The 21,427-nt window shown below is 36.4% G+C and overlaps 2 protein-coding genes across 4 annotated transcripts in view; both read left to right on the plus strand.

The window, feature by feature from the left end:
• Positions 1 to 2,726: 2,726 nt before the first annotated feature.
• LOC137806591 (PH, RCC1 and FYVE domains-containing protein 1) overlaps positions 2,727 to 21,427 on the plus strand; it is a 34,029-nt gene continuing 15,328 nt past the window's right edge. Inside the window, exons 1-8 of one of the 3 annotated variants that reach the window (XR_011080370.1) lie at positions 2,921 to 3,562; positions 4,015 to 4,101; positions 4,632 to 4,721; positions 4,952 to 5,032; positions 5,235 to 5,402; positions 5,496 to 7,526; positions 8,228 to 8,374; positions 8,966 to 9,026. Coding sequence is in view for 2 of the 3 variants with exons in the window: in XM_068606795.1 (XP_068462896.1) it covers positions 3,515 to 3,562; positions 4,015 to 4,101; positions 4,632 to 4,721; positions 4,952 to 5,032; positions 5,235 to 5,402; positions 5,496 to 7,526; positions 8,228 to 8,374 (2,652 nt within the window). In the remaining variant the exon portion in view is untranslated. Of the gene's footprint in view, positions 3,563 to 4,014; positions 4,102 to 4,631; positions 4,722 to 4,951; positions 5,033 to 5,234; positions 5,403 to 5,495; positions 7,527 to 8,227; positions 8,375 to 8,965; positions 9,027 to 21,427 lie in introns of all 3 variants that reach the window. The other 2 variants (XM_068606795.1, XM_068606794.1) reach the window with 2 other exon arrangements.
• LOC137806594 (uncharacterized) lies at positions 12,355 to 14,139 on the plus strand. The gene is made up of 2 exons (XM_068606796.1): positions 12,355 to 13,572; positions 13,902 to 14,139. The coding sequence occupies exons 1-2, from the start codon at positions 12,552 to 12,554 to the stop codon at positions 13,934 to 13,936; spliced, it is 1,056 nt and encodes a 351-aa protein (XP_068462897.1). The 5' UTR covers positions 12,355 to 12,551; the 3' UTR covers positions 13,937 to 14,139.

Here is a 21,427-nt window from a genome sequence, read left to right on the forward strand (position 1 = left end):
AGATACTAATGTTTTTTATTACGTTTTAAAATTAATTTTTCTCTGTAATAACCTCAAAATTTTCTAAGTATATGCTAAGATTACGCGTAAGTCATATGAAAGAACATGTTCATCTTGTGGGAGAAGAAAAATACTAAAGATAAGGGTGGTGTGTTATTATGGATGGAGGATATGACAATTTTATGTTATTAAACCAGAGAAATTATGGTGTACTCCATTAAATTTTAAGGGATTAGAATAATTAAATTTGTATTATAACAAAGGTGTTTAAATTAGTTTCATATATCATCATCTAGTGATAAAGTTATTACATATTTTAATTAGGTACCTAATTATTAAAATATGTTTTCATTTAATTTAAAAAGTATAATTATTTCAATTTAAAGTTTGATTGCTGTTTTATAAATATTTTAGAATAAGGTTTGATTGTTTCACATTCAAAATCTGAAAACTTCGAAAATATGTTATATTTCAGAAAAAAATAATAATACACCGTTAAGAAGTTATAAAAATATTTTTAAAACTATAATCGCATTTTAAAATTAATTAAATTTAAATAATTAGGAGCCAAATTATAATATGTGATAATTTTTTAGAAAGCAAAATTATATGATTCTTCTTCAACTTCACGACGTATAATTTTGCCATGATGCATCCTTATCCAAACATAGTCTATACTAACCATCTTGCATGAAGCATTATTGTCCATTAACATGCTACCACCTTCAAAATATTCAAATGTGGCAAACCACTCTCTTTGACAACTCATACAAAAGGAACAACTATAATATAATCTAACAATCACTGATAAGAGGTTGTTGTTTACAAACAACAATGAATACCAAGTCATCATTATTAAACATAACATTCTTTTGAAATATATATAAATACTAAATTATGTTGTTGATCGTTATAAATTTGTCTTTTTCTATTGATACTGAAACAGGAAAACTCTTTATTATAAAAATGTGATAAATAATATTTTTTGATAAAAAATAAAAATATATTTGATAAATTATACCACCTCTAATCCTTTATATAAGAAATAATTAGTAATGCCTTTTGTTTTAATTATAAAAAATTATCATTTTCTCTCAATGTCAGTAAATTTGGACCAAGTCAGGTCTTGAAGGTGATTTTCAAGTCAACCTTTCAACATTGCCTATTTGAGATGCTTGAAGATCACAATGAGATGATCTCCTTATTGATAAGACTCCGAGAATCAAATTTAGTGTGAGCATTAAAAAATATGAGTGTAGTGTGTACTGCATAGAATAATGCTTACCTTTTGCTCAGGATCTTAAAGTCTTTCTATAATACTCATAGATCATTATTCAGGAGTTAGTAAACATATAATAATTTGTTAATATATTCCCTTTATTTTAGGGTGTTGATATATAGAGTATTGTCTCTAACTATTTACTTTTGTTGAGCTTGTGCTAAGAAAGAATATAACTATTTATATTTTAAATACTTAAGTTGTTTTATGTTACTTTAGTACCTAATTCGTTTTGTAAAAAAACTGACATCTTTTAGGGTCATTGGCCCTGTCCTTATTTGGACCGAACATTGTCTCTTGGACTCGAGATAAATGACGCGAGGAAACATCTTTTAAGTGATCATGTCATGACCTAATCACGATCGAACGATACACTTTCAAATGTATTAGTTCCTATTTTTATATTCTTAATTTATTGTAAAGTTTAAAAATTCACTTATTTTTTTATGAATGTATTTATAAACCTATAAACTAAATGACATTGAATTTTTTTGAGTGATCTCATTAGATATAATCACATTAAAACCAATTAATTTAATAGATTGTAATGAAATTTAAATTTATGAGATTGGTATTAAGTATTTGATATATTAAGTCATTTATTGTATATAATTTTTATATGTTCTTCTTTACCACTGTCATGTATTTGAGGAATACGCGGGTAGGGAATAATGGTTAAAAAGTATGATTAAATAAAATTGCACTTGGCATGTGCATATTAGATACAAGTATTTTTTTTAAAATATAAATATGAACATGGATATTGTAGTTAGTCATTCAGATCTACCCATTATAATTTTAAAGTGGGTGGCAAATACTAAAAGAGAACATCAAGCACTTGTTGTGTGTTTTGGGCTTTAAAAACATAATTTTAAAATTTTAAATTGCCTTTTGAAAACTGAAAATATAAAATTGTAGTATTTCTTATTGGTAATAGAAACAAGTAGTGTTTTTATATGTCGTAGAAAATCTACTTTAAGAAATTAAAAGTCATAACAATAAACATTTTTGAATATAAAATATAATATAATTAAATTTATAATAAATAAGTAAATCAAATTATAACATAAGATTATATTTATCTGATGACAATTTCTTAGTTTGGTTGAAATACGGCAAATTTTGTTTGACAAATTCAAACCACATGAATGAAAATAATTTTAATTACAACCAGTTCTAATTTTCGTCTAAAACCAAGTAAATGCGACAAATAAAAAAATATTAAAAAATGTTTATGATTAATTTCAAAATGGAACCAAATCCTTCCCATTGGTGTAATAAAAGCTCGAGTGAATATGGTTACATTATTACATTAGATTAAACACCCAAATTCCCTTTTTAGTCCGCGAAATCCAACTGGAGTTACTGCGTGTGGTAAAGAGCACGGTGTACGGTGCACCCTCGAAAATGAAGTTTTTTATCCCATTGGATGCATCCCAGATGAACCGAGGAAAATCCCTAGGAGGTCTTAGCGTGGTCCAAAGCACAGGGGAGTGAAGTTCCCCAAGAGAGCGACACCAGCGAGGCATTTCGTTTCAAATCCCGAAATTGGACTCATTTGTCCCCCCAAAGTTCCAGAAAACGACAAAACCAGCCATCCCCATCTCCCAGATTTCAGTTGCTGACGTGGCTTTAACCGGCAGAAAAAACAGTTAGCTCCTCTCAGGAGAGAGACCCCTTTCGCGTGTTACCAAAATTTCAAACGAAGCTCCGCGAATTCGAGCTCAGAAAGAAGAAAAACCCAAGGCATTGTCTCTCGCCACCGCAAGCTCCACACCGCAACCTCTCCTTCTTCCAATTCCCTTCGCCGCGGTTCCAACGACCCCGACGTCTCCTCAAACGGTTAGGTTTTTTCGCGTTGTCCGAGGATTCCTCGCAATGTCGCTGGTTTCGGTTATCGTTGCGTTGTTTCCTCCCGCATTGGCGACGCCGAGCCGTCTCTGCTAGAGGGAATCCGAGGAATTCCGAGGTTTCTGTGGTGACCGCGTTTTCTAGGGTTTTGTTTCGAGCTGAAAGTGGTGACCGGAGGCGCATTTCTCTGCGGTTCTATGAACTCTGCGGTGTGGTTGAGCTATGGGGTAGATGAGACTAGCTTCGCTTGGTTAATTTGAAAGCGCTGAATTGGGTTTCATGGGGAGGGGTTGGACGTTGCTTTATGGTATATGCTTTGTGTTGGTTCGTTGTTCAAATGGGTGTTGGGTCCATTCTTGGGAAGCGCCTCTTATTGCAACTTGAATGGCTGATCCTCAGAAAACTGCTCTTGGGGAGAGAGATATCGAGCAGGTTCAACAGTTTTGGCTTTCCTTCTATTGTTTCTTTTGGTTTTTAATGATTAGTGTAGCAAAATAGAAAATGAAAATAAAATTTACTTTCCTGTGTGTCCCATTCAATATGTTTTTAGTGGGGTGAATAATAATTTTTAGTATGGGAGTCATATACAGTTCCTTATGTGCTGTGTTTACTGTTTTTTTCTGAAGTTTTATTTTGGTATTTGCATAATTCTTTAATATGAATCTTTATTATGCCGATTACTGAGGTGAAACTTTAATTCTAATTGAAGAACAGCATAATCAACACATGTGAATCCGTATCTATGTTTTGTCCTAATATACAATGGTTGCTGACATAACCAAACGTTGAAACTGGAAGCAGACTTCTTGCCTTGTGCTTCTTAGTTTTGGAGTCATGGATAATCTTCTTTCCAGGATAATTAACCTTTTTTGTTCCCTTTGTAGGCAATTGCATTTCTTAAGAAAGGCTCATATCTTCTAAAGTACGGACGAAGAGGGAAGCCGAAGTTCTGCCCGTTTAGGCTTTCCAATGTAAGTTGCTATTGTTATTGCTTCTTAAAACAATTGTATTAGCCTAAAAGGACATAAAACTACCACTTTTTTGATTTAGAACTTTATACAATTTATACATGACAATTTTCTTAAGATTTTACTGACAGTAACAGTTTGCTGATGGAAAGTGGTAAACACAGCAACAAATAGGTCGCTATTATATACATGATGACCACAAAAAATATTATAATTGACTAAAACAAGTTGTTAAATATGCATAAAATCCAGTAATGAACAGTAGTTTAGGAATGCGTGAATCTTGTTTGAATAATCTAAGATGCCAAGCAGCTTATATATAACAGCAAATTATTCGTGAGGGGAACAAAAGGTCAAATGCCTTTAGATGCATTGTGTCTTCAATGTTATAAAATAGGAATTTTATATATTATTTTTTGAGTATTAAGCTTTTGCTAGGAATTTAAAATGTGCTTATTTACTTGTTTCTGATTTTTCCCATTCACATGTATCTTCTGTTCTACACTATTCAATGCTATTGGTTTTGGTTTTAGGATGAGTCTATACTCTTATGGTACTCTGACAAGGAAGAGAAACAGCTTAAACTCAGTACCGTTTCAAGGATCATTCCAGGGCAGCGGACTGTAAGTTTGTAAAAAGCCTAGAGACTATTTTCTCTGGTTAATTCTTGGTGCCTTTTTTGAAATTTCAAGCCTTCACTTGAGTTCAATACATCATTCTGAAATGACCTTGGGGCTTTATTTTTGTAGGAATAGTTGGAAAAATACATATGTTTGACTGATCCTTAGCACTTTATTTTTTTTATTGGATTACTGCACCATGTTCATTATTTTGGTTTGATGTTATCATCCAGGCAACATTTCAGCGGTATCCACGACCTGAGAAGGAATATCAATCATTTTCTCTTATATACAGCGATAGGTCCTTGGATTTGGTGCGCTTTCTCTCTGCATAATTGTTTATTATTATGAAAATTAAACCTACTAGGCCTGTAATGAAGATTGTCTCATCATCTTTTTCTTCTCACTGATCTGGTTGTGAAAAGCTAGTCTGATATTAAGTTAGTGGGTTGAGTAAAATGGGGAATTTATAACTTATGAGCTTCAATATTTGATTCACTGCTAATCTATGTACAGATATGCAAGGACAAAGAAGAAGCTGAAATCTGGTTTGTTGGTCTTAAGGCATTAGTTACTCGAGCGAACAATCGCAAGTGGTTTGAGTCAAGAACTGATGACAGTCACTGTTCTGATAGTCCAAAATCTAGCACACGAAGATCCACTCCATCAAATACACCATTTTCTGTAACAATGGCTTTCATCTTTGTGTTGTTTCATACAGTTCAGATAGACATTTACAATTTTCTATAATTTTCACTCTACAATTTTATACAACAGGACCCTGGAGATGCTGGTGGAGCTGCTTTTGATGTGAAAAATAGATGGGTAAAGGCTTTCTCTGAAATAATTTCTTCCAATGCAGCAAGCAAGAGTACCAGTCAAGCTGAATCTATTGCAAACTCCTCCTTGTCCTCTGGGTGTGTGGATAACTCAAGCAATCGAAATTCTGCATCTGAGGCATTTCGAGTTAGTTTGTCTAGTGCTGTAAGTTCCTCCAGCCAGGGTTCTTATCATGAAGATTTTGATTCCCTAAGTGATGTTTTTATTTGGGGAGAAGGTATTGGCAATGGAATTCTTGGTGGAGGTGTACATAGAGTTGGAGCCTTGTCTAGTATGGATGCATTCCTCCCCAAGGCATTCGAATCTAAGTTAGTTCTAGATGTTCACAGTATTAGTTGTGGCTACAGACATGCTGTTCTGGTTACCAAGCAGGGAGAGATATTTAGTTGGGGAGAGGAGTCAGGAGGTAGGCTTGGACATGGTGTAGAAATGGATGTTTTTCACCCTAAGCTTGTTGACACTCTTGCTGGCATGAATATTGAGTCAGTAGCATGTGGAGAATATCATACATGCGCTGTTACTTATTCTGGGGATCTTTATACATGGGGTGATGGTGCTCACAATTCTGGCATGCTTGGACATGGAAATGAAGCCACTCACTGGATTCCTAAAAAAATTAGTGGTAACTTGGAGGGTTTACGTGTATCTTATGTGTCCTGTGGACCTTGGCACACAGCTATTGTTACATCAGCTGGGCAACTGTTCACATTTGGTGATGGAACTTTTGGTGCCTTAGGACATGGAAATCATTGTAGTGCAACTATTCCTCAAGAAGTAGAAATTTTGAGAGGGTTTAGAACAACCAAGGTTGCATGTGGTGTTTGGCACACTGCTGCAGTTGTGGAGGCGATAAACGAATCTGTGGAATCTTCTACACGCTCATCTAGTGGAAGATTGTTCACCTGGGGTGACGGAGATAAAGGCCAACTTGGACATGCTGATAGGGAGCCTAGACTAGTTCCTGAGTGTGTAATTGCATTGAGTACTGAAAACATTAGCCAGGTGGCTTGTGGCCACAGTCTTACAATTGCTTTGACAACATCAGGACATGTATATACAATAGGAAGCACTGCTTATGGGCAACTTGGCTGTCCTGCATCTGATGGAAAAGTCCCTACATGTGTTAAAATTGCTGACAGTTTTGTAGAAGATATTGCCTGTGGTTCATATCATGTTGCAGTCTTGACTTCCAAGGCAGAGGTTTACACATGGGGAAAGGGTTTAAATGGGCAATTAGGTCATGGAGACAATGATCACAGGAATAAACCAACACTTGTTGAGTTTTTAAAAGATAAACAAGTGAAAAGTGTATTTTGTGGTTCAAACTTTACAGCTGCTGTATGTCTTCATAAATGGATCCCAAGTGTTGATCATTCTACATGTTTTGGATGTCGTAATCCATTTAATTTCAGAAGAAAACGTCATAATTGTTACAACTGTGGACTTGTGTTTTGCAAATCTTGCACCAGCAAGAAATCTAGAAAAGCTTCCCTTGCTCCCAATACTAGCAAGCCGTATCGAGTTTGCGAGGACTGTTATCTTAAGCTTAAGAAGCCTGCTGAATCAGTACCCTTGGTGCAAACTCCTAGCTTGAGAAGTGTAAGTTTGCAAGAGAATAGAACCACTAAAATACAGGGAACACTATTGAGACTTTCATCTTTTGGTTCTATTCTTCAAACAGAAAGTAGTCAATTGAAGCTTCCAGATTCACAAGATAGCCACCGTTCCCCAGCTTCGAATGGAAAACTAGAAATGAAGGGTTTTGCTTCTTCAAAATCATCAAATTCTGTTTTTGTTGATTCTAAGAAAAACCTTCCATTTTCAGAGCCTGCTGCAAGATTATCTTGTCAAACAACATCTCCAGTTTCGTCAAAGTCAAGTCCAAGAGAATCGTATGAGGATATCAATGATGATTTAAAGCATAGAAATGATATTTTAAGTCAAGAAGTTATAATTTTAAGGACTCAGGTAAGCCTAATCATATATATCTTATTCATGTGTGTATCTATCCTTCTAGAGAACCTTTTCATGTCATATGTCTGTATTGCACATAAGTAATATTGATCTGTTTAGGACTTTGACGCTTTGAAAGAAATTTATTTTTGATGAAATTGTTGATTAACTTCTTAAAGCTTGCATATCTCATTACATTTGATTTGTTATAAAATTCTTTTGGATAGACAAATTTGCTTAAAATAAAAGCAAAGTAATGACTGAGTGTGGAGGATAAGGGGTCCACCTTACAACAGCAAAGCCTTATTCTACATGAAGTTGATTACATGGCATTATTCTTCTTGGTTAAAGACAGAATATAAAATGCAAATATAATAAAAGAATTTCTAAGATGAGAAGGTTCTGCATATACTGTACCATTTTAACTTTCTAATGTTAAAGAATCCGTATATAGCACCATTTGGATCAACTGTTTACAGTGCATTTTCATTACTAGTTTTTATTCACTGCTCAGGTCTGTGTATTCACATTCACATGATATTGAAACAAACAATTATATGTTTATCTGTTTTTATCTTGAATTAAAATAATTACATGATACTTGAATTTAAAATAATTATACTTTTTAACTTTCTGATATTATTTGTTTATGGTTTCTAAATGTTGAAAATGCTTGAAGTATACTCAGCCTGGAACTGATAAAATATACTGGTTAGGTTGAAGATCTTACTCGAAAATCAAAAAGTTTAGAGGCTGAACTTGAGAGAACATCAAAGCAATTGAAGGAAGTGACTGCTGTAGCTGCAGACGAAGCTGGAAAGTGTAAATCAGCAAAAGAGGTCATAAAATCATTGACTGCACAGGTTGGGTATTCTATACGTTGGGTTGTCTATTCTCCTCTTCTACATTGCTAAGCACGGTTGAAGTTTGTTAGGTCTTTTTACGTATTATGTAAACTTTTCTTGCAAGGGCAGATAAATAACTAAAGCTTTAGAGGGGGATCTTAAGAAGAAGAAGAAGGAATAAACAAATATAGGCCTTTTAATGAAATAACAAACTTTAGTGGAGCATATAAATAATATACACCTAGCTTGTAACAAATATAGTCAATCGTAGGACCCCTCAAAGATTCGGTGAAGATATTGGCTAGCTTATCTTTAGTGTTGACCAATATTGTTGTAGTTTCTCCAAATTCAATTTTCTCCTTCATGAAATGGCAATCTACCTTGATATGTTTTGTCTTCTCATGAAAAACTAGATCAGATACAACATGCAGAGCTGCCTGGTTATCACAAATCATTATCATTTGTGTAGAATCTTCGAATTTAAGCTCTTTTAGGAGTTGCTTCAGCATTATGAATTCGCAAGTCACTTAGCTCATCGCTCAGTATTCTGCTTCAACATTTGCAATAACGTTGGATTTTGCTACAACATTTTGTTTCTTGTTTTTTCAGGATATTAGATTTCCTCCAATTAGTAGCACATAGTACCTCAAGGTGGATTGTCTATCATTGGGTGAGCAAGTCTAGTCCACATTGGATTGATCAAGAATTTGCATGCTCTGTCTTCATAAAGGAGACCTTTGCTTGGAACATTTTTAATATACTTCAGTATACAAATTACAACATTCTAATGGTCTTGGCTAGGTGAATTCAGGAGTTGCCTCACTACATTGGTTGGAAATGCAATATTTTGATGAGTAACTATTAAGGTAGTTCAGCATTCCAACTAACCTTTATATCACCAGGATTTGATGAAGGTTCTTCTTGATTGGCTAGCAATTTGATACTATTGTCCACTAGGATGTCAATTGGTTTGACATTTAGAAGGCCAATTTCTTTCAAGATGTCCATAGCATATCTCTTTTGGGAGATAACCAAACCATCCTTGGATTTAGCAACCTCAATACCTAGGAATTAGTGAAGTCTACCAAGGTGATTAGTCTAGAATTGGTAGGAGAAGTGTTGTTTTAGGTGAATAATGCTAGGTTGATTAGTGTTTGTGAGGACAATATCATCCACGTATACAATGAAGTAGGTGCATCCCATAGGTGAGTGGCAATAGAACATTGCGAATCATATAAAACTACTTCACAATCGTATCAAAAGGGTAAAACCAGGCACATTATGACTATTTAAGCCTATTACGAAATGGACTTTAAGCCTAACTCAACCCCATAAAACCGGCTCATAGGGTTGAGGTTTGCACCCACTTATATACAATGAAAGGCTCTAATCTCTAGTCGATGTGGGATCGCCAACACACCCCCCTCACGCCGAGACTGCCAACTCGTGCGTGGGACTATATATTATGGGTGGTCCGATAGCGGCCCGATAGCGGGTGGCCTGATAAGCCCAACAAACACTCGCTAGGATAGGCTCGAAATGGCTCTGATACCATATTACGAAATGGACTTTAAGCCTAACTCAACCCCATAAAACCGGCTCATAGGGTTGAGGTTTGCACCCACTTATATACAATGAAAGGCTCTAATCTCTAGTCGATGTGAGATCGCCAACAAAGCCCATTAAAGGATTTGCAAAGTTAGCTTACCAATGTAGAGGACTCCCCCTGAGCAACAAATATAAGTGGTTACTCCATATATCTCTTCTTCATGATTTCCCTTGTGGCATTTTTTAATGTGAAATTGTAACAATGGCCTATGGTGAATAGTAGCCGCGGAATAGGTGTCTAGGTGATGCCCTTTTGGACATATGGGGGAAAGTGTTGGTGTAGTGTTGCCTAAATACCGGTATGTAACCTTTGGCAACTAGGTGGGCCTTGCAATGGTCATTGTTTTTGTCAGGACCTACTTTTAGAGCGTAATAAAGCCATTGGCATCCAAATATGGACTTGTGAGTTAAAGTTTGACCAGTTTTCATTTACCATTCCTTCGTGTACACATTTCATCAATATTTGCTTGTTGAACCATCACTTGGGGTGAGATAAGACATCACCTAGAGAGTTAGGAATATACGCAATATAGACATAATAGAGACATGTATAGTGCAAAGGGAAAGACAATGATAACATATTGTAACATAGTGAGGATATTGATTACGACTAGACTAAATATCTTTTCAGAAAAGGGATGAGCTAGTCAAGGTCATGAGGCATACAATTGACGAGATAACATGATGTAAGAACAAAGTTGAGATAAATAAAATCGGCTATATTTTAGAGAGCTTATCACTCCTTTTATCATATGTTCTGATATTTATATTGATAGAATTCTAATACAATGATTACAGGGAAGTGCAAAGATCAAACTAGAGTCCTAGCTCATAGGTACACCATATAGTAGTCTTCTAATACAACTAATTCCTACCTCTATTTAATACCTATTCTAACACTCCCCCTTGTATGTACCAAACTTGGAACAAATAAATTCAATTCGAGGGTCCCTTAAGGTTTTGTTAACACATATGCAAGTTGATCATTGGATCAACAAATTCAGTACAAATTTCCTTAGACAACAACTTCTCCCGAACAAAGTGACAATCAATTTTTATGTGTTTAGTCCTCTCATGGAGCACTGGATTGGAAGCAATATGGTGAAGAGCATCTTGGCTATCACAATACATCTTCATTTGTTGAATCTCACAGAAGTTAAGTTTTTGAAGTATTTGTTTCACCCATAGAATTTCACAAGAGTTGCCATTGCCCTATATCCAGTTTCAACAATTGATCGACAACTACATTTTATTTCTTTCTTTTCCAAGAAATAATATTTCCTCTAAGGAAAACACAATATCTTGTAGTAGAGCATATGTCAGTAGGTGATCTTGCCTAGTCAACATCACAATTATCTTCATATAGCAAACCTTGTCCTCAAGCCTTTTGAAGGTATCTTAGAATATGGATAACAACATTCCAGTGGTCAATACATGGAGCCTGCATGAACTGACTAACAACACCAACTGCAAAAGACAAATCATGTCTAGTAATAGTAAGATAAATAAGTTTTCCTAACTGTCTTTTATATATTTTCGGATCATAGAAAGATTCACCATGTTTTTTCATTTATGATTTGGATCCACAGGACTATCCGCTGGTCTATAGCCCATCATACTGGTCTCTTTTAGGATATCTAGAGCATATTTTCTTTGAGAGATTACAACACCCTTTTTTGATTGAGTGACTTTAACACCCAACAAATATTTAAGGCTTTCAAGGTCTTTGGTTTGAAAATGTTTACACAAGTGTTCCTTTAGCTGAGATAGTCGAGCAACATCATTCCTTGTAATTACTATCTCATCAACATACACTAAGTAGACCACATTTTTCAAAGGATGAATGATAGTAAAAAACTGAATGATCTGCTTCACTTCGTTTTTGCCCAAAGGTTTGAACAATGTAGCTAAATTTTCCAAACCAAGAACATGTTAATTGCTTGAACCATCGAGGGAGTGGTGCAACTTGCAAACTAAGTCAAACTCCCCCTTAGCAACAAACCCAGGAGATTGCTTCATGTATCCTCTTCTAGATCTTTGTGGAGACAAACATTTTTAATATCTAGTTGATGAAGTGGCCAATGATGAATAGTCATTTTGGTCATGTCAAAACTGTTTAGGAAGTTTTATATTTTATCCTTATTATATTTTTATTTTGTATCACAGCTGTATCTTACTATTAATATTAGGATTATGTATTTAGAAACAATCCCACAATCATAGGGATTTGTTTCTCTAGAATTAGTTGTCCATATTTCCTAAAATAACTAGCAAGCTCTCATGTATATATAGGTCTAATGACCTCATAATTTATATAGAAGAAAATATTATTCCTTCTAAACTTGATATGGTATCAGAGCTCCTGATCTTTAGGAGTCTCTGACCGTGCCTGAAAACCCTAAGTTGCAGCCGTCATTGCTGCACAACATTGAGCCTTGCTGCAGCCTTCATTGCTGCACAACCTTGGCCTAATCGCAGCCTTCATTGCTGTGTAGCCTTCACCGCGGCTACTGTTCACCACGGTTACTGTTCACCACGCACTGTTCATCACGGTTACTGTTCACCGCCGCTACTGTTCATCACTGTGATGGCTGAGATCACTGAGATCGTGAATCCTATTGGGGACAGATCCCAAACTGCTGGAGAATTGCAGAATGTTCATTCTGCTTATAGATTAAATGGAAAAAATTATCTCAAATGGTCTCAACTCATTAGAACCATCTTGAAAGGAAAAGGAAAGGTCAGTCACCTGACTGATATGGCCCCTGATGAACAGGATGCCAAGTTCAAATCATGGGATGAAGAAGACTCCATGATCATGGCATGGCTGTGGAATTCAATGGTCCCAGAAATCAGTGATACCTGCATGTTCCTTAAATCAGCAAAGGAAATTTGGGAGGCAGTAGAACAAACCTATTCTAAGGCCAAGGATGCTGCTCAAATATATGATGTAAAAGTGAAAACCGTGGCTGCCAAGCAGGGAAACAAATCTGTTACAGAATATGCCAATCAACTCAAGTCCCTATGGATGGAATTGGATCACTACCGAGTTATAAAAGCAAAATGTTCAGAAGACTCAACAATCCTTAAGGAGTATATTGAACAAGATAGAGTCTATGATTTCTTGGTAGGCCTGAATCCTGAATATGATCAGGTTCGTATCCAAATCTTGGGAAAAGAGAAGGTCCCAGGGCTTAATGAAGTGGTAGCCATTATTCGAAGTGAAGAAAGCAGGAGAGGACTGATGTTGGAGACCCCAACTACTGAAAGCTCAGCAATGAAAGCTGAAGGAGGAACAACCATGCTAACTAACCAGAAGAAAAGCGGGTTTTCCAATATAGAGAAAAAACAGGAGGAAGTCTGGTGTACCTACTGCAACAAGCTGCGCCACACAAGGGAAAAGTGCTGGAAATTACATGGAAAACCCCCAAGTAGAGAATGGGGCCAGAAAGGAGGCCCTCCAAAAAGGGAAGGACAAAGACAAGCACACATTGTTAATGGACAAGGAGAAGAATATGTCCAGCTGAATCATGAAGAGATAGAAAGGGTAAGGTCCTTCCTTAGTAAATTGGAGAAGCCCTCAGGTATGTGCTCCTTAACATATTCTGGTAAGTTTCCATTTTCTTTTGGACTTACTGCTTCAAATACACCCTTTACTCATTTCTGGATACTAGATTCAGGTGCTACTGACCATATGACCCCTCTACCTAAATACTTCTCCACATATATCCCATGTCCTAGCAACAAGAAAATTTCCACAGCAGATGGAACATGTATAACTGCCGCAGGTCAAGGAGAAGTCCAAATAAGCCCATCTATAACATTAAAACATGTCTTTCATGTCCCTAAATTGTCCACCAATCTGATTTCTGTACAGAAACTCACAAAAGATCTCTCTTGTAACGTTGTTTTTCATAACAACTATTGTGTATTTCAGGACAAAAACTCAGGGAGGACGATTGGACATGCTAGAGAATGGAATGGCCTATACTACATGGAGGATCCTAATCTTGGTATCAATAGTCACTCTCTCATATCTGAATCCACCATGACCAGTAAAGAGAAAGCTCAACTATATCATTGTCGGCTAGGACACCCTTCATTTCAAGTTGTAAAAGTGCTCTTCCCTTCCTTGTTTCAGAATTTAAATGTGGAGAGTCTCCATTGTGAGGTGTGTGAGCTTGCGAAACACAAGCGTGTACCTTTTCCCATTAGTAGTAAAATGAGTCCTTTCCCTTTTTTTCTTATCCATACTGATGTCTGGGGTCCTGCTAATATTCCTAATATCTCAGGTGCTAAGTGGTTTTTAACCTTCATAGATGATTGTACACGGGTGACTTGGGTTTTCCTATTGAAACATAAATCTGAGGTTAGCTCCATTTTTGTTCAGTTTGTGTCTATGATTAAAAATCAATTTGGAGTTAATATCAAGAGAATTAGGTCTGATAATGCCAAGGACTACTTTAACCTGGTGCTAAACTCTTTTTGCCAAAAGGAAGGGATAATTCATGAGTCTTCATGTGTTAACACACCCCAACAGAATGGGATTGCAGAAAGAAAAAATGGGCACTTATTAGACCAAACTAGGGCTCTACTTTTTCAAAATATGTCCCTAAGAAATTTTGGGGGGAAGCCCTTCTTACGGCCACCTACCTAATCAATAGGTTACCCTCTAAAATCTTAGCATCAAAAAGCCCCATGGAAGTCCTATCCTCCTTCTACCCACACCTAAACCCTACAAATAAACTCTAACCTAGAATATTTGGGTGTGTATCCTTTGTGCATGTTCATAGTAATGAAAGGGGAAAGTTGGACCCTAGGGCTGTCAAATGTGTATTCTTAGGGTACTCAACCACACAAAAAGGATACAAGTGTTTTCACCCCCCGTCAAAGAGATTCTTTTTGTCAAGGGATGTCACATTCAACGAACAAGAGAGCTACTTCCAGCCTCATCTTCAAGGGGAGAATGTAAGAGAGGAAGATGAGCCTCTCATGCTTCCAAATATGGCATTTGGACCCGAAATTGGGACAAATTGCATTGCTGTCCCTGAAACTGAGACAAGAACAAAACAAGCACCTGAACCAGCAGCAAGACTTGAATCAGCTCCTGAACAGGCACCTGAATCAGCAGCTGAATCTGCACCTAATGGTGGTGGGAAGTTCGGAAAAAATCTGGTATATTCAAGAAGAGGAAAGGTCATTCCAGAATCTATCCATGTCCAAGAATCCAACCTACCATCTTTACATGAGGTAACAGTTTCTAATCCTAGACATTCCAATAATTCTAATGAGTTTATTTTGGAAAATTCAGAAGCACAGGAGGATCAAAACCTGGATCTTCCTATTGCCCCTAGAAAGGGAACCAGAACCTGCACCCAACAGCCACTTTACCCTCTATCAAATTTCCTATCCTTTGAAAAATTCTCTCCTACCCATAAAACCTTTCTCACAAACTTAAACTCTACACCCACACCTTCCTCTGTATCTGAAGCATTATCTGACAGGAAATGGAAACAAGCCATGGATGTGGAAATGGAGGCACTAAACAAGAACAGGACCTGGGAGCTTGTCACCTTACCAACTGGAAAAAAACCAGTAGGGTGTAAGTGGGTATACGCTGTAAAGTATCGGGCTGATGGGACTATTGAGCGTTACAAGGCAAGGTTAGTAGCCAAAGGATTCACTCAAACCTATGGAGTGGATTACTTGGAGACATTTGCTCCGGTTGCTAAGATGAACACGGTCAGAGTAATATTGTCATTAGCAGCAAATCATGATTGGGATATGCAGCAGTTCGATGTGAAGAATGCATTCCTACATGGAGACCTTGAAGAAGAAATATTCATGGAGTTGCCCCCTGGCTATGATGGACAGGTTGCTGCTGGAACCGTTTGTAAGCTAAAAAAGGCTCTATATGGGCTGAAACAATCCCCAAGAGCATGGTTTGGAAGATTCACCAAAGTTTTGACAAGTTTGGGCTACAAACAGAGCCAAGGAGATCACACTTTATTTATTAAACATTCAGTTTCAGGAGGAGTAACAATATTATTGGTGTATGTAGATGATATTATAATAACTGGAGATGACAAAGAGGAGCAGCAAACGTTAAGTCAATGTCTTGCCACAGAATTTGAAATTAAGACATTAGGGAGACTTAAATATTTTTTGGGAATTGAAGTGGCCCATTCCAAGAAAGGAATCTTCATATCTCAACAAAAATATATTACTGACTTGCTTAGAGAAACAGGAAAGACAGCCTGCAAACCAGCAAGTACTCCAGTTGATCCAAATATAAAGTTGGGAAGTGCGGAGGAGGATAATGCCGTGGACAAGGAAATGTACCAAAGACTCGTGGGCAGGCTTATTTACTTATCTCACACTAGGCCAGACATTGCTTTTGCTGTGAGTCTAGTCAGTCAATTTATGCACCAACCAAAGGAGGCACATTTGCAAGCTGCCCTTAGAATTATGCAGTATTTAAAAGGGACTCTAGGAAGAGGGATTTTGTTCAAACGAAACAAAAGTGTTCGTCTTGAAGCATACACGGATGCAGATTATGCAGAGTCAGTTGTGGATAGGAGATCAACTACTGGATACTGCACCTTCCTTGGTGGAAATCTAGTGACTTGGAAGAGTAAAAAACAAAGTGTAGTAGCTAGATCAAGTGCTGAAGCAGAATTTCGAGCAATGGCCCAAGGAATATGTGAACTTCTATGGCTGAAGATTATATTGGAAGACTTGAAGATAAGATGGGATGAACCTATGAGGTTATATTGTGACAATAAATCTGCAATCAGCATAGCCCACAACCTAGTACAGCATGATAGAACTAAACATATCGAGGTGGACAGACATTTTATCAAGGAAAAGTTAGACAGTGGCTTGATTTGCACCCCATATGTGTCCACTCAGAGTCAACTTGCAGACATACTCACCAAAGGACTGAACTGCAGTAACTTTGAAAGAATTATATCCAAGCTGGGAATGGAGAACATCTATTCACCAGCTTGAGGGGGAGTGTCAAAACTGTTTAGGAAGTTTTATATTTTATCCTTATTATATTTTTATTTTGTATCACAGCTGTATCTTACTATTAATATTAGGATTATGTATTTAGAAACAATCCCACAATCATAGGGATTTGTTTCTCTAGAATTAGTTGTCCATATTTCCTAAAATAACTAGCAAGCTCTCATGTATATATAGGTCTAATGACCTCATAATTTATATAGAAGAAAATATTATTCCTTCTAAACTTGATAGGTCATTGGAGAAAAAGTATCACTATAATCAAGGTCATAGATTTGAGTGTATCCTTTGGCAACTAAGCATAGTTTGACATGATCAACTTCACCATTGGGGCCAACTTTAATGGCATAATCCCATCAACATCCAACTGTCTTCTTCCCAGGTGGAAGAAGAGACAACTCCCTTGTGCTATTATGGTCAAGAGCCTACATTTTTGCATTCATGGCTTGTCACCATCCAGGATGATCAAGTGCTTCATTCACATTTTTGGGAGTAGTAATAGAAGGCACAAATGATATTAAAAATACAATAAGAAGTAGACAACCTTGGATAGCTAAGAAAACTATAAATTGGATGTGGATTATAGGTAGAATGAGTACCTTTTTGGAGGGCAATGGGTCATGCTGAATCATCATTAATAGGAGCCATGGTATTGAGTAACAATCGAGAAGAACTTGATGAAGAGGATTCACCTTTAAGCATAGGACTAGTCATTTGGGTTATGCATTGGTAGGTGATAAAAGGAGGTGATGATGGTTTAGGAGGATTTTGAACAGGTATGGAATTGTTAGGAGCACGAGGAATACTAGAGTCAACTAATGGTATAGGGAGGACCTGTTGGATGGAAGAAAAATCTTCAACAGACGAAGAGAAGAAAGGAGTCCATTCAAAGGTGACACTAGCAGACATGTAATACTTCTTGGTTTCAGAAGAGTAGCAACGATACCCTTTTTTTAGTCGAGAGTAGCCCAAGAAGACACACTTAACAACATGGGCAGAGAGTTTCTCCAACCCTGGAGATAAATTATGAACAAAACATACACAATCATCAAACACATAGGAGGAAACATGAATAGAGAGGATCACTTGGAAAAAGAATGGAATAAGGAACCTGATTGCTTAGAGAAGAGAATGACATTATGTTAATAACAAAACAAGTAATTAAGATAACATCGCCCCAATGATGGACCTGTATATTGACACCAAAAATTAAGGTACGAGTAGTCTCAACCAAGTGTCTATTTTCCTCTCTACAATACCATTTTGTTGAGTGTGTGAGGACAAGTACATTGGTCTAAAATGCCATGTGAATGTAAAATTGTAGAGAAATTAGAGGAGAAATACTCTTTGGCGCTGTCACCCAGTAAAATTTTAATTACTTGGCCAAATTGATATTTGATTTCATTCGAAAAGGATGTAAAAATGGACAAAAGTTTAGATCAATATTTCATAAGATAATCCGAAGTACATCTGGAATATTTATCAATGAAAGTAACAAAATATCTAAAACCAAAAGATGAGACATGGCTCGGTCCCCAAATATTGGAATGAATGATAGAAAAAACAAAATTGCATCTTGATTTAGACTTTTTAAGAAAAGTAGATCTAACATGTTTTCCTAGCTGACATGTCTCACATTCAAACGTTTGAAGACTACTTAGATCAGGGCACCCTTTTTTTTTGTAATTTTGAGAAGTGAGGATGTCCTAAACGATCATGTAAAATTTAGCAGATGGAGTTGAAAAGCAAGACACATGTGGACTATTTCCAAAATAGTATAAACCTCTAGATTCACATTCTTCTCCAATCAGTCGTCCTGTACCACATTCTTGTATAACAAAGGAATCGTCATAAAATGTTATTGAATAATTTAAAAGACTTGGTTAATTGACTTAAGAGATAAGATTGAAAGGGCAAAAAGAAACAAAAAGAACAAATTTTAGATTTAAGGGAGGAGAATGGGAAACTTGACCAGCTCCCTGGAAGGAAACTTTAGAATCATTGGCTAAGGTTATGAAATGAGGATTTTTTGGGAAACAAAGGGATGGGAACAAAGAGTTATTACCAGAAATGTGATTAGAAACAATTGAGTCAATTATCAATGGGCTTTGACTTTCCACGGGTTGTGAGATGCAAGCTATTGACAAGTTGTGATTTGTAGATGATTGTGCCAAGTTATTGGATTTCAACCTTAGATATTTTGGATATTCTTCTTCAGAGAATTTGGGTTCAACAACATCAATTTTGGAGATATTGGTGGTCTTGTTAGGAAAGCTGTGTTCTCTTGAATGTGACCCATTCTCTTACAGTAAGTGCATTGAGGACATCCCCTACCACCATGTCCTCTAGCATTACGTCCTCCTCTTCCATGTGTGGAAACCATGACAAAAGATTCCGTAGGTTCTTGAACATTTCGTCTTTGAAGTGTTGGAACCCAAAAGAGTCGTGTTGTCAAGCTTTCCATGGATGAGACTTCATGTCCTGTTAAAAGTTGATCTCTAACATGTTTAAAGTCTGATGTATGGCACAAAGGATCATCACTATATAGAATTTATCCAGCTTCTTCTTGAGCTCGTCTAATGACTCAACCTCTAAGAATATTTTTAATTATTGAATAGCAGATTGTGCTTCACTCATAAAAGACAACATGTCGTGGTCTGACTCAACATCTAAGAATATTTTTAATTATTCAATAGCAGATTGTGCTTCACTCATAAAAGACAACATGTCGTGGTCTCTTTGTTTTAAGAAGCAAGCCTATTGGCAGAATCGTAAAGGCGTTGAATATCATTTACAAATATATTCCTCGAGCCTTTTTCCATAAGGAGTTGCACGTTTTAAACAACTCAAGAGTACCCAATCATTTGGGTTCCACAGATTGCCAAAATAAGATAGCTGAAAATCTGTTCTCTTCCATTGTTCAACTTGATTAGATGGTACATTACTCCCATCTTGTTCAAGGTGATCGTGGAAACCTTGATCAAGGAACCAGAGTTGGACTGAGGCTGACCAAGAGAGATAATTTTTTCCATTCAATTTTTTAGAGGTAATGGTAGGAATTCTAGAGAAAGAGACAACACGTCTAGAAGCCATTTTTTGTTGACAAAGAAGAAGACATCTGATAAGAGACAAAAGGAGAACCCTAGGTTTGACTTTCAACCATGCTAGAAATGAAGACAAGGAGGTTTGGCGAGCTTTGTGGAGGAGGTGTGACGTTTTTTTGATGAGAGGAAGACGATACGTAGATGTCACACGCATGTGTAATCTACTCTCCTTGGTGGTGCTTCTAGTGGTTTTCTTTGTAAATGTTCAAATTCACCTGAATTGATTTTTTATAATTTTTCCTCCCTTTTTGTCAAACCAATATCTTCTTCTCACAGACTATAATTTCGTATCATATTCTTTCTTGTGTGGTCACACATCCATCTTAGCATTTTAATTTCTATGACAATCCTACATGTCAAACTTGTGGTATGACATCTCCCATTTTTACTTCTAAATCATATTCCTCTTATTTATTGCTAAAATTGCAAAACACACTTTGTCTTGTTCGTATTTAAGTGAAAATATTTTCCTTTTGATGTTTTTCATGAAAGCTCTACTTTAAAATTAACTGCTTCCCTTGATTTCTCAATCAAAACTATTCCACTCACAAAATCATGCTATTAGGATAATCTTTTGTATGTCCCAATAAACATAATCAAAACTAGATTAAAAATAGTGATAAGGCCCTTGGGCCACAATTAAGATAATTAGAAAGAATTGGATCAAATGTTGAACTTAATCCCAAATAAGCCCATCATATGGAGGGTATGTCCGAGAGAGAGAGAATTAATGGTGACATGGCATATGCTTACTGCATTTGCAGCAGGATTCCATGAGCAGCATGCCTTAATAGGTCACTAGGGGACAAGACAGGGCATTCGTGCATATTGTATTGAGGTAGTCAGGATAGGAGACATAGGCTCTAGCTTACCATTAAGTGCTCTCTAGTAGCTCCTCTTTTTCATCAAACATTACTGCTATACTGGATTCGTTTCCAGGGTTTGTATGATGAGGATTTAAGGTTGAACCTTGATGTAATCCTATCCCTACTGGTTAGTCCATAGTCTTGCCTGATCACACTAGTAGTTATCCCATCATGCATGTCTTGTATAACATGGATATAAGCCATGCAAACATCATTCTTTTACAATGTAAGTTATTTTCATTTCATTGTTTTGATACCTTTCCATCAACTCCTGTAAAAGATAAATGACTCTTAATCATGTTTTTTTTTTTGTAATTTCATAGTATGAGTCATAAGTTTTAGACTTCTCTAGTTTGCACAATTTTAAATATTTCCTTTGTTAAATATAAGAACCAAAGTGCTCCTTCTCCACTCACCTAACATTTTCTTAGATATCGAAATCTCATTAAATAGCTTAGTGAGTC

Source organism: Phaseolus vulgaris, chromosome 3 (genome assembly GCF_000499845.2).
Source record: "Phaseolus vulgaris cultivar G19833 chromosome 3, P. vulgaris v2.0, whole genome shotgun sequence".
NCBI classification, from domain to species: domain Eukaryota; kingdom Viridiplantae; phylum Streptophyta; class Magnoliopsida; order Fabales; family Fabaceae; genus Phaseolus; species Phaseolus vulgaris.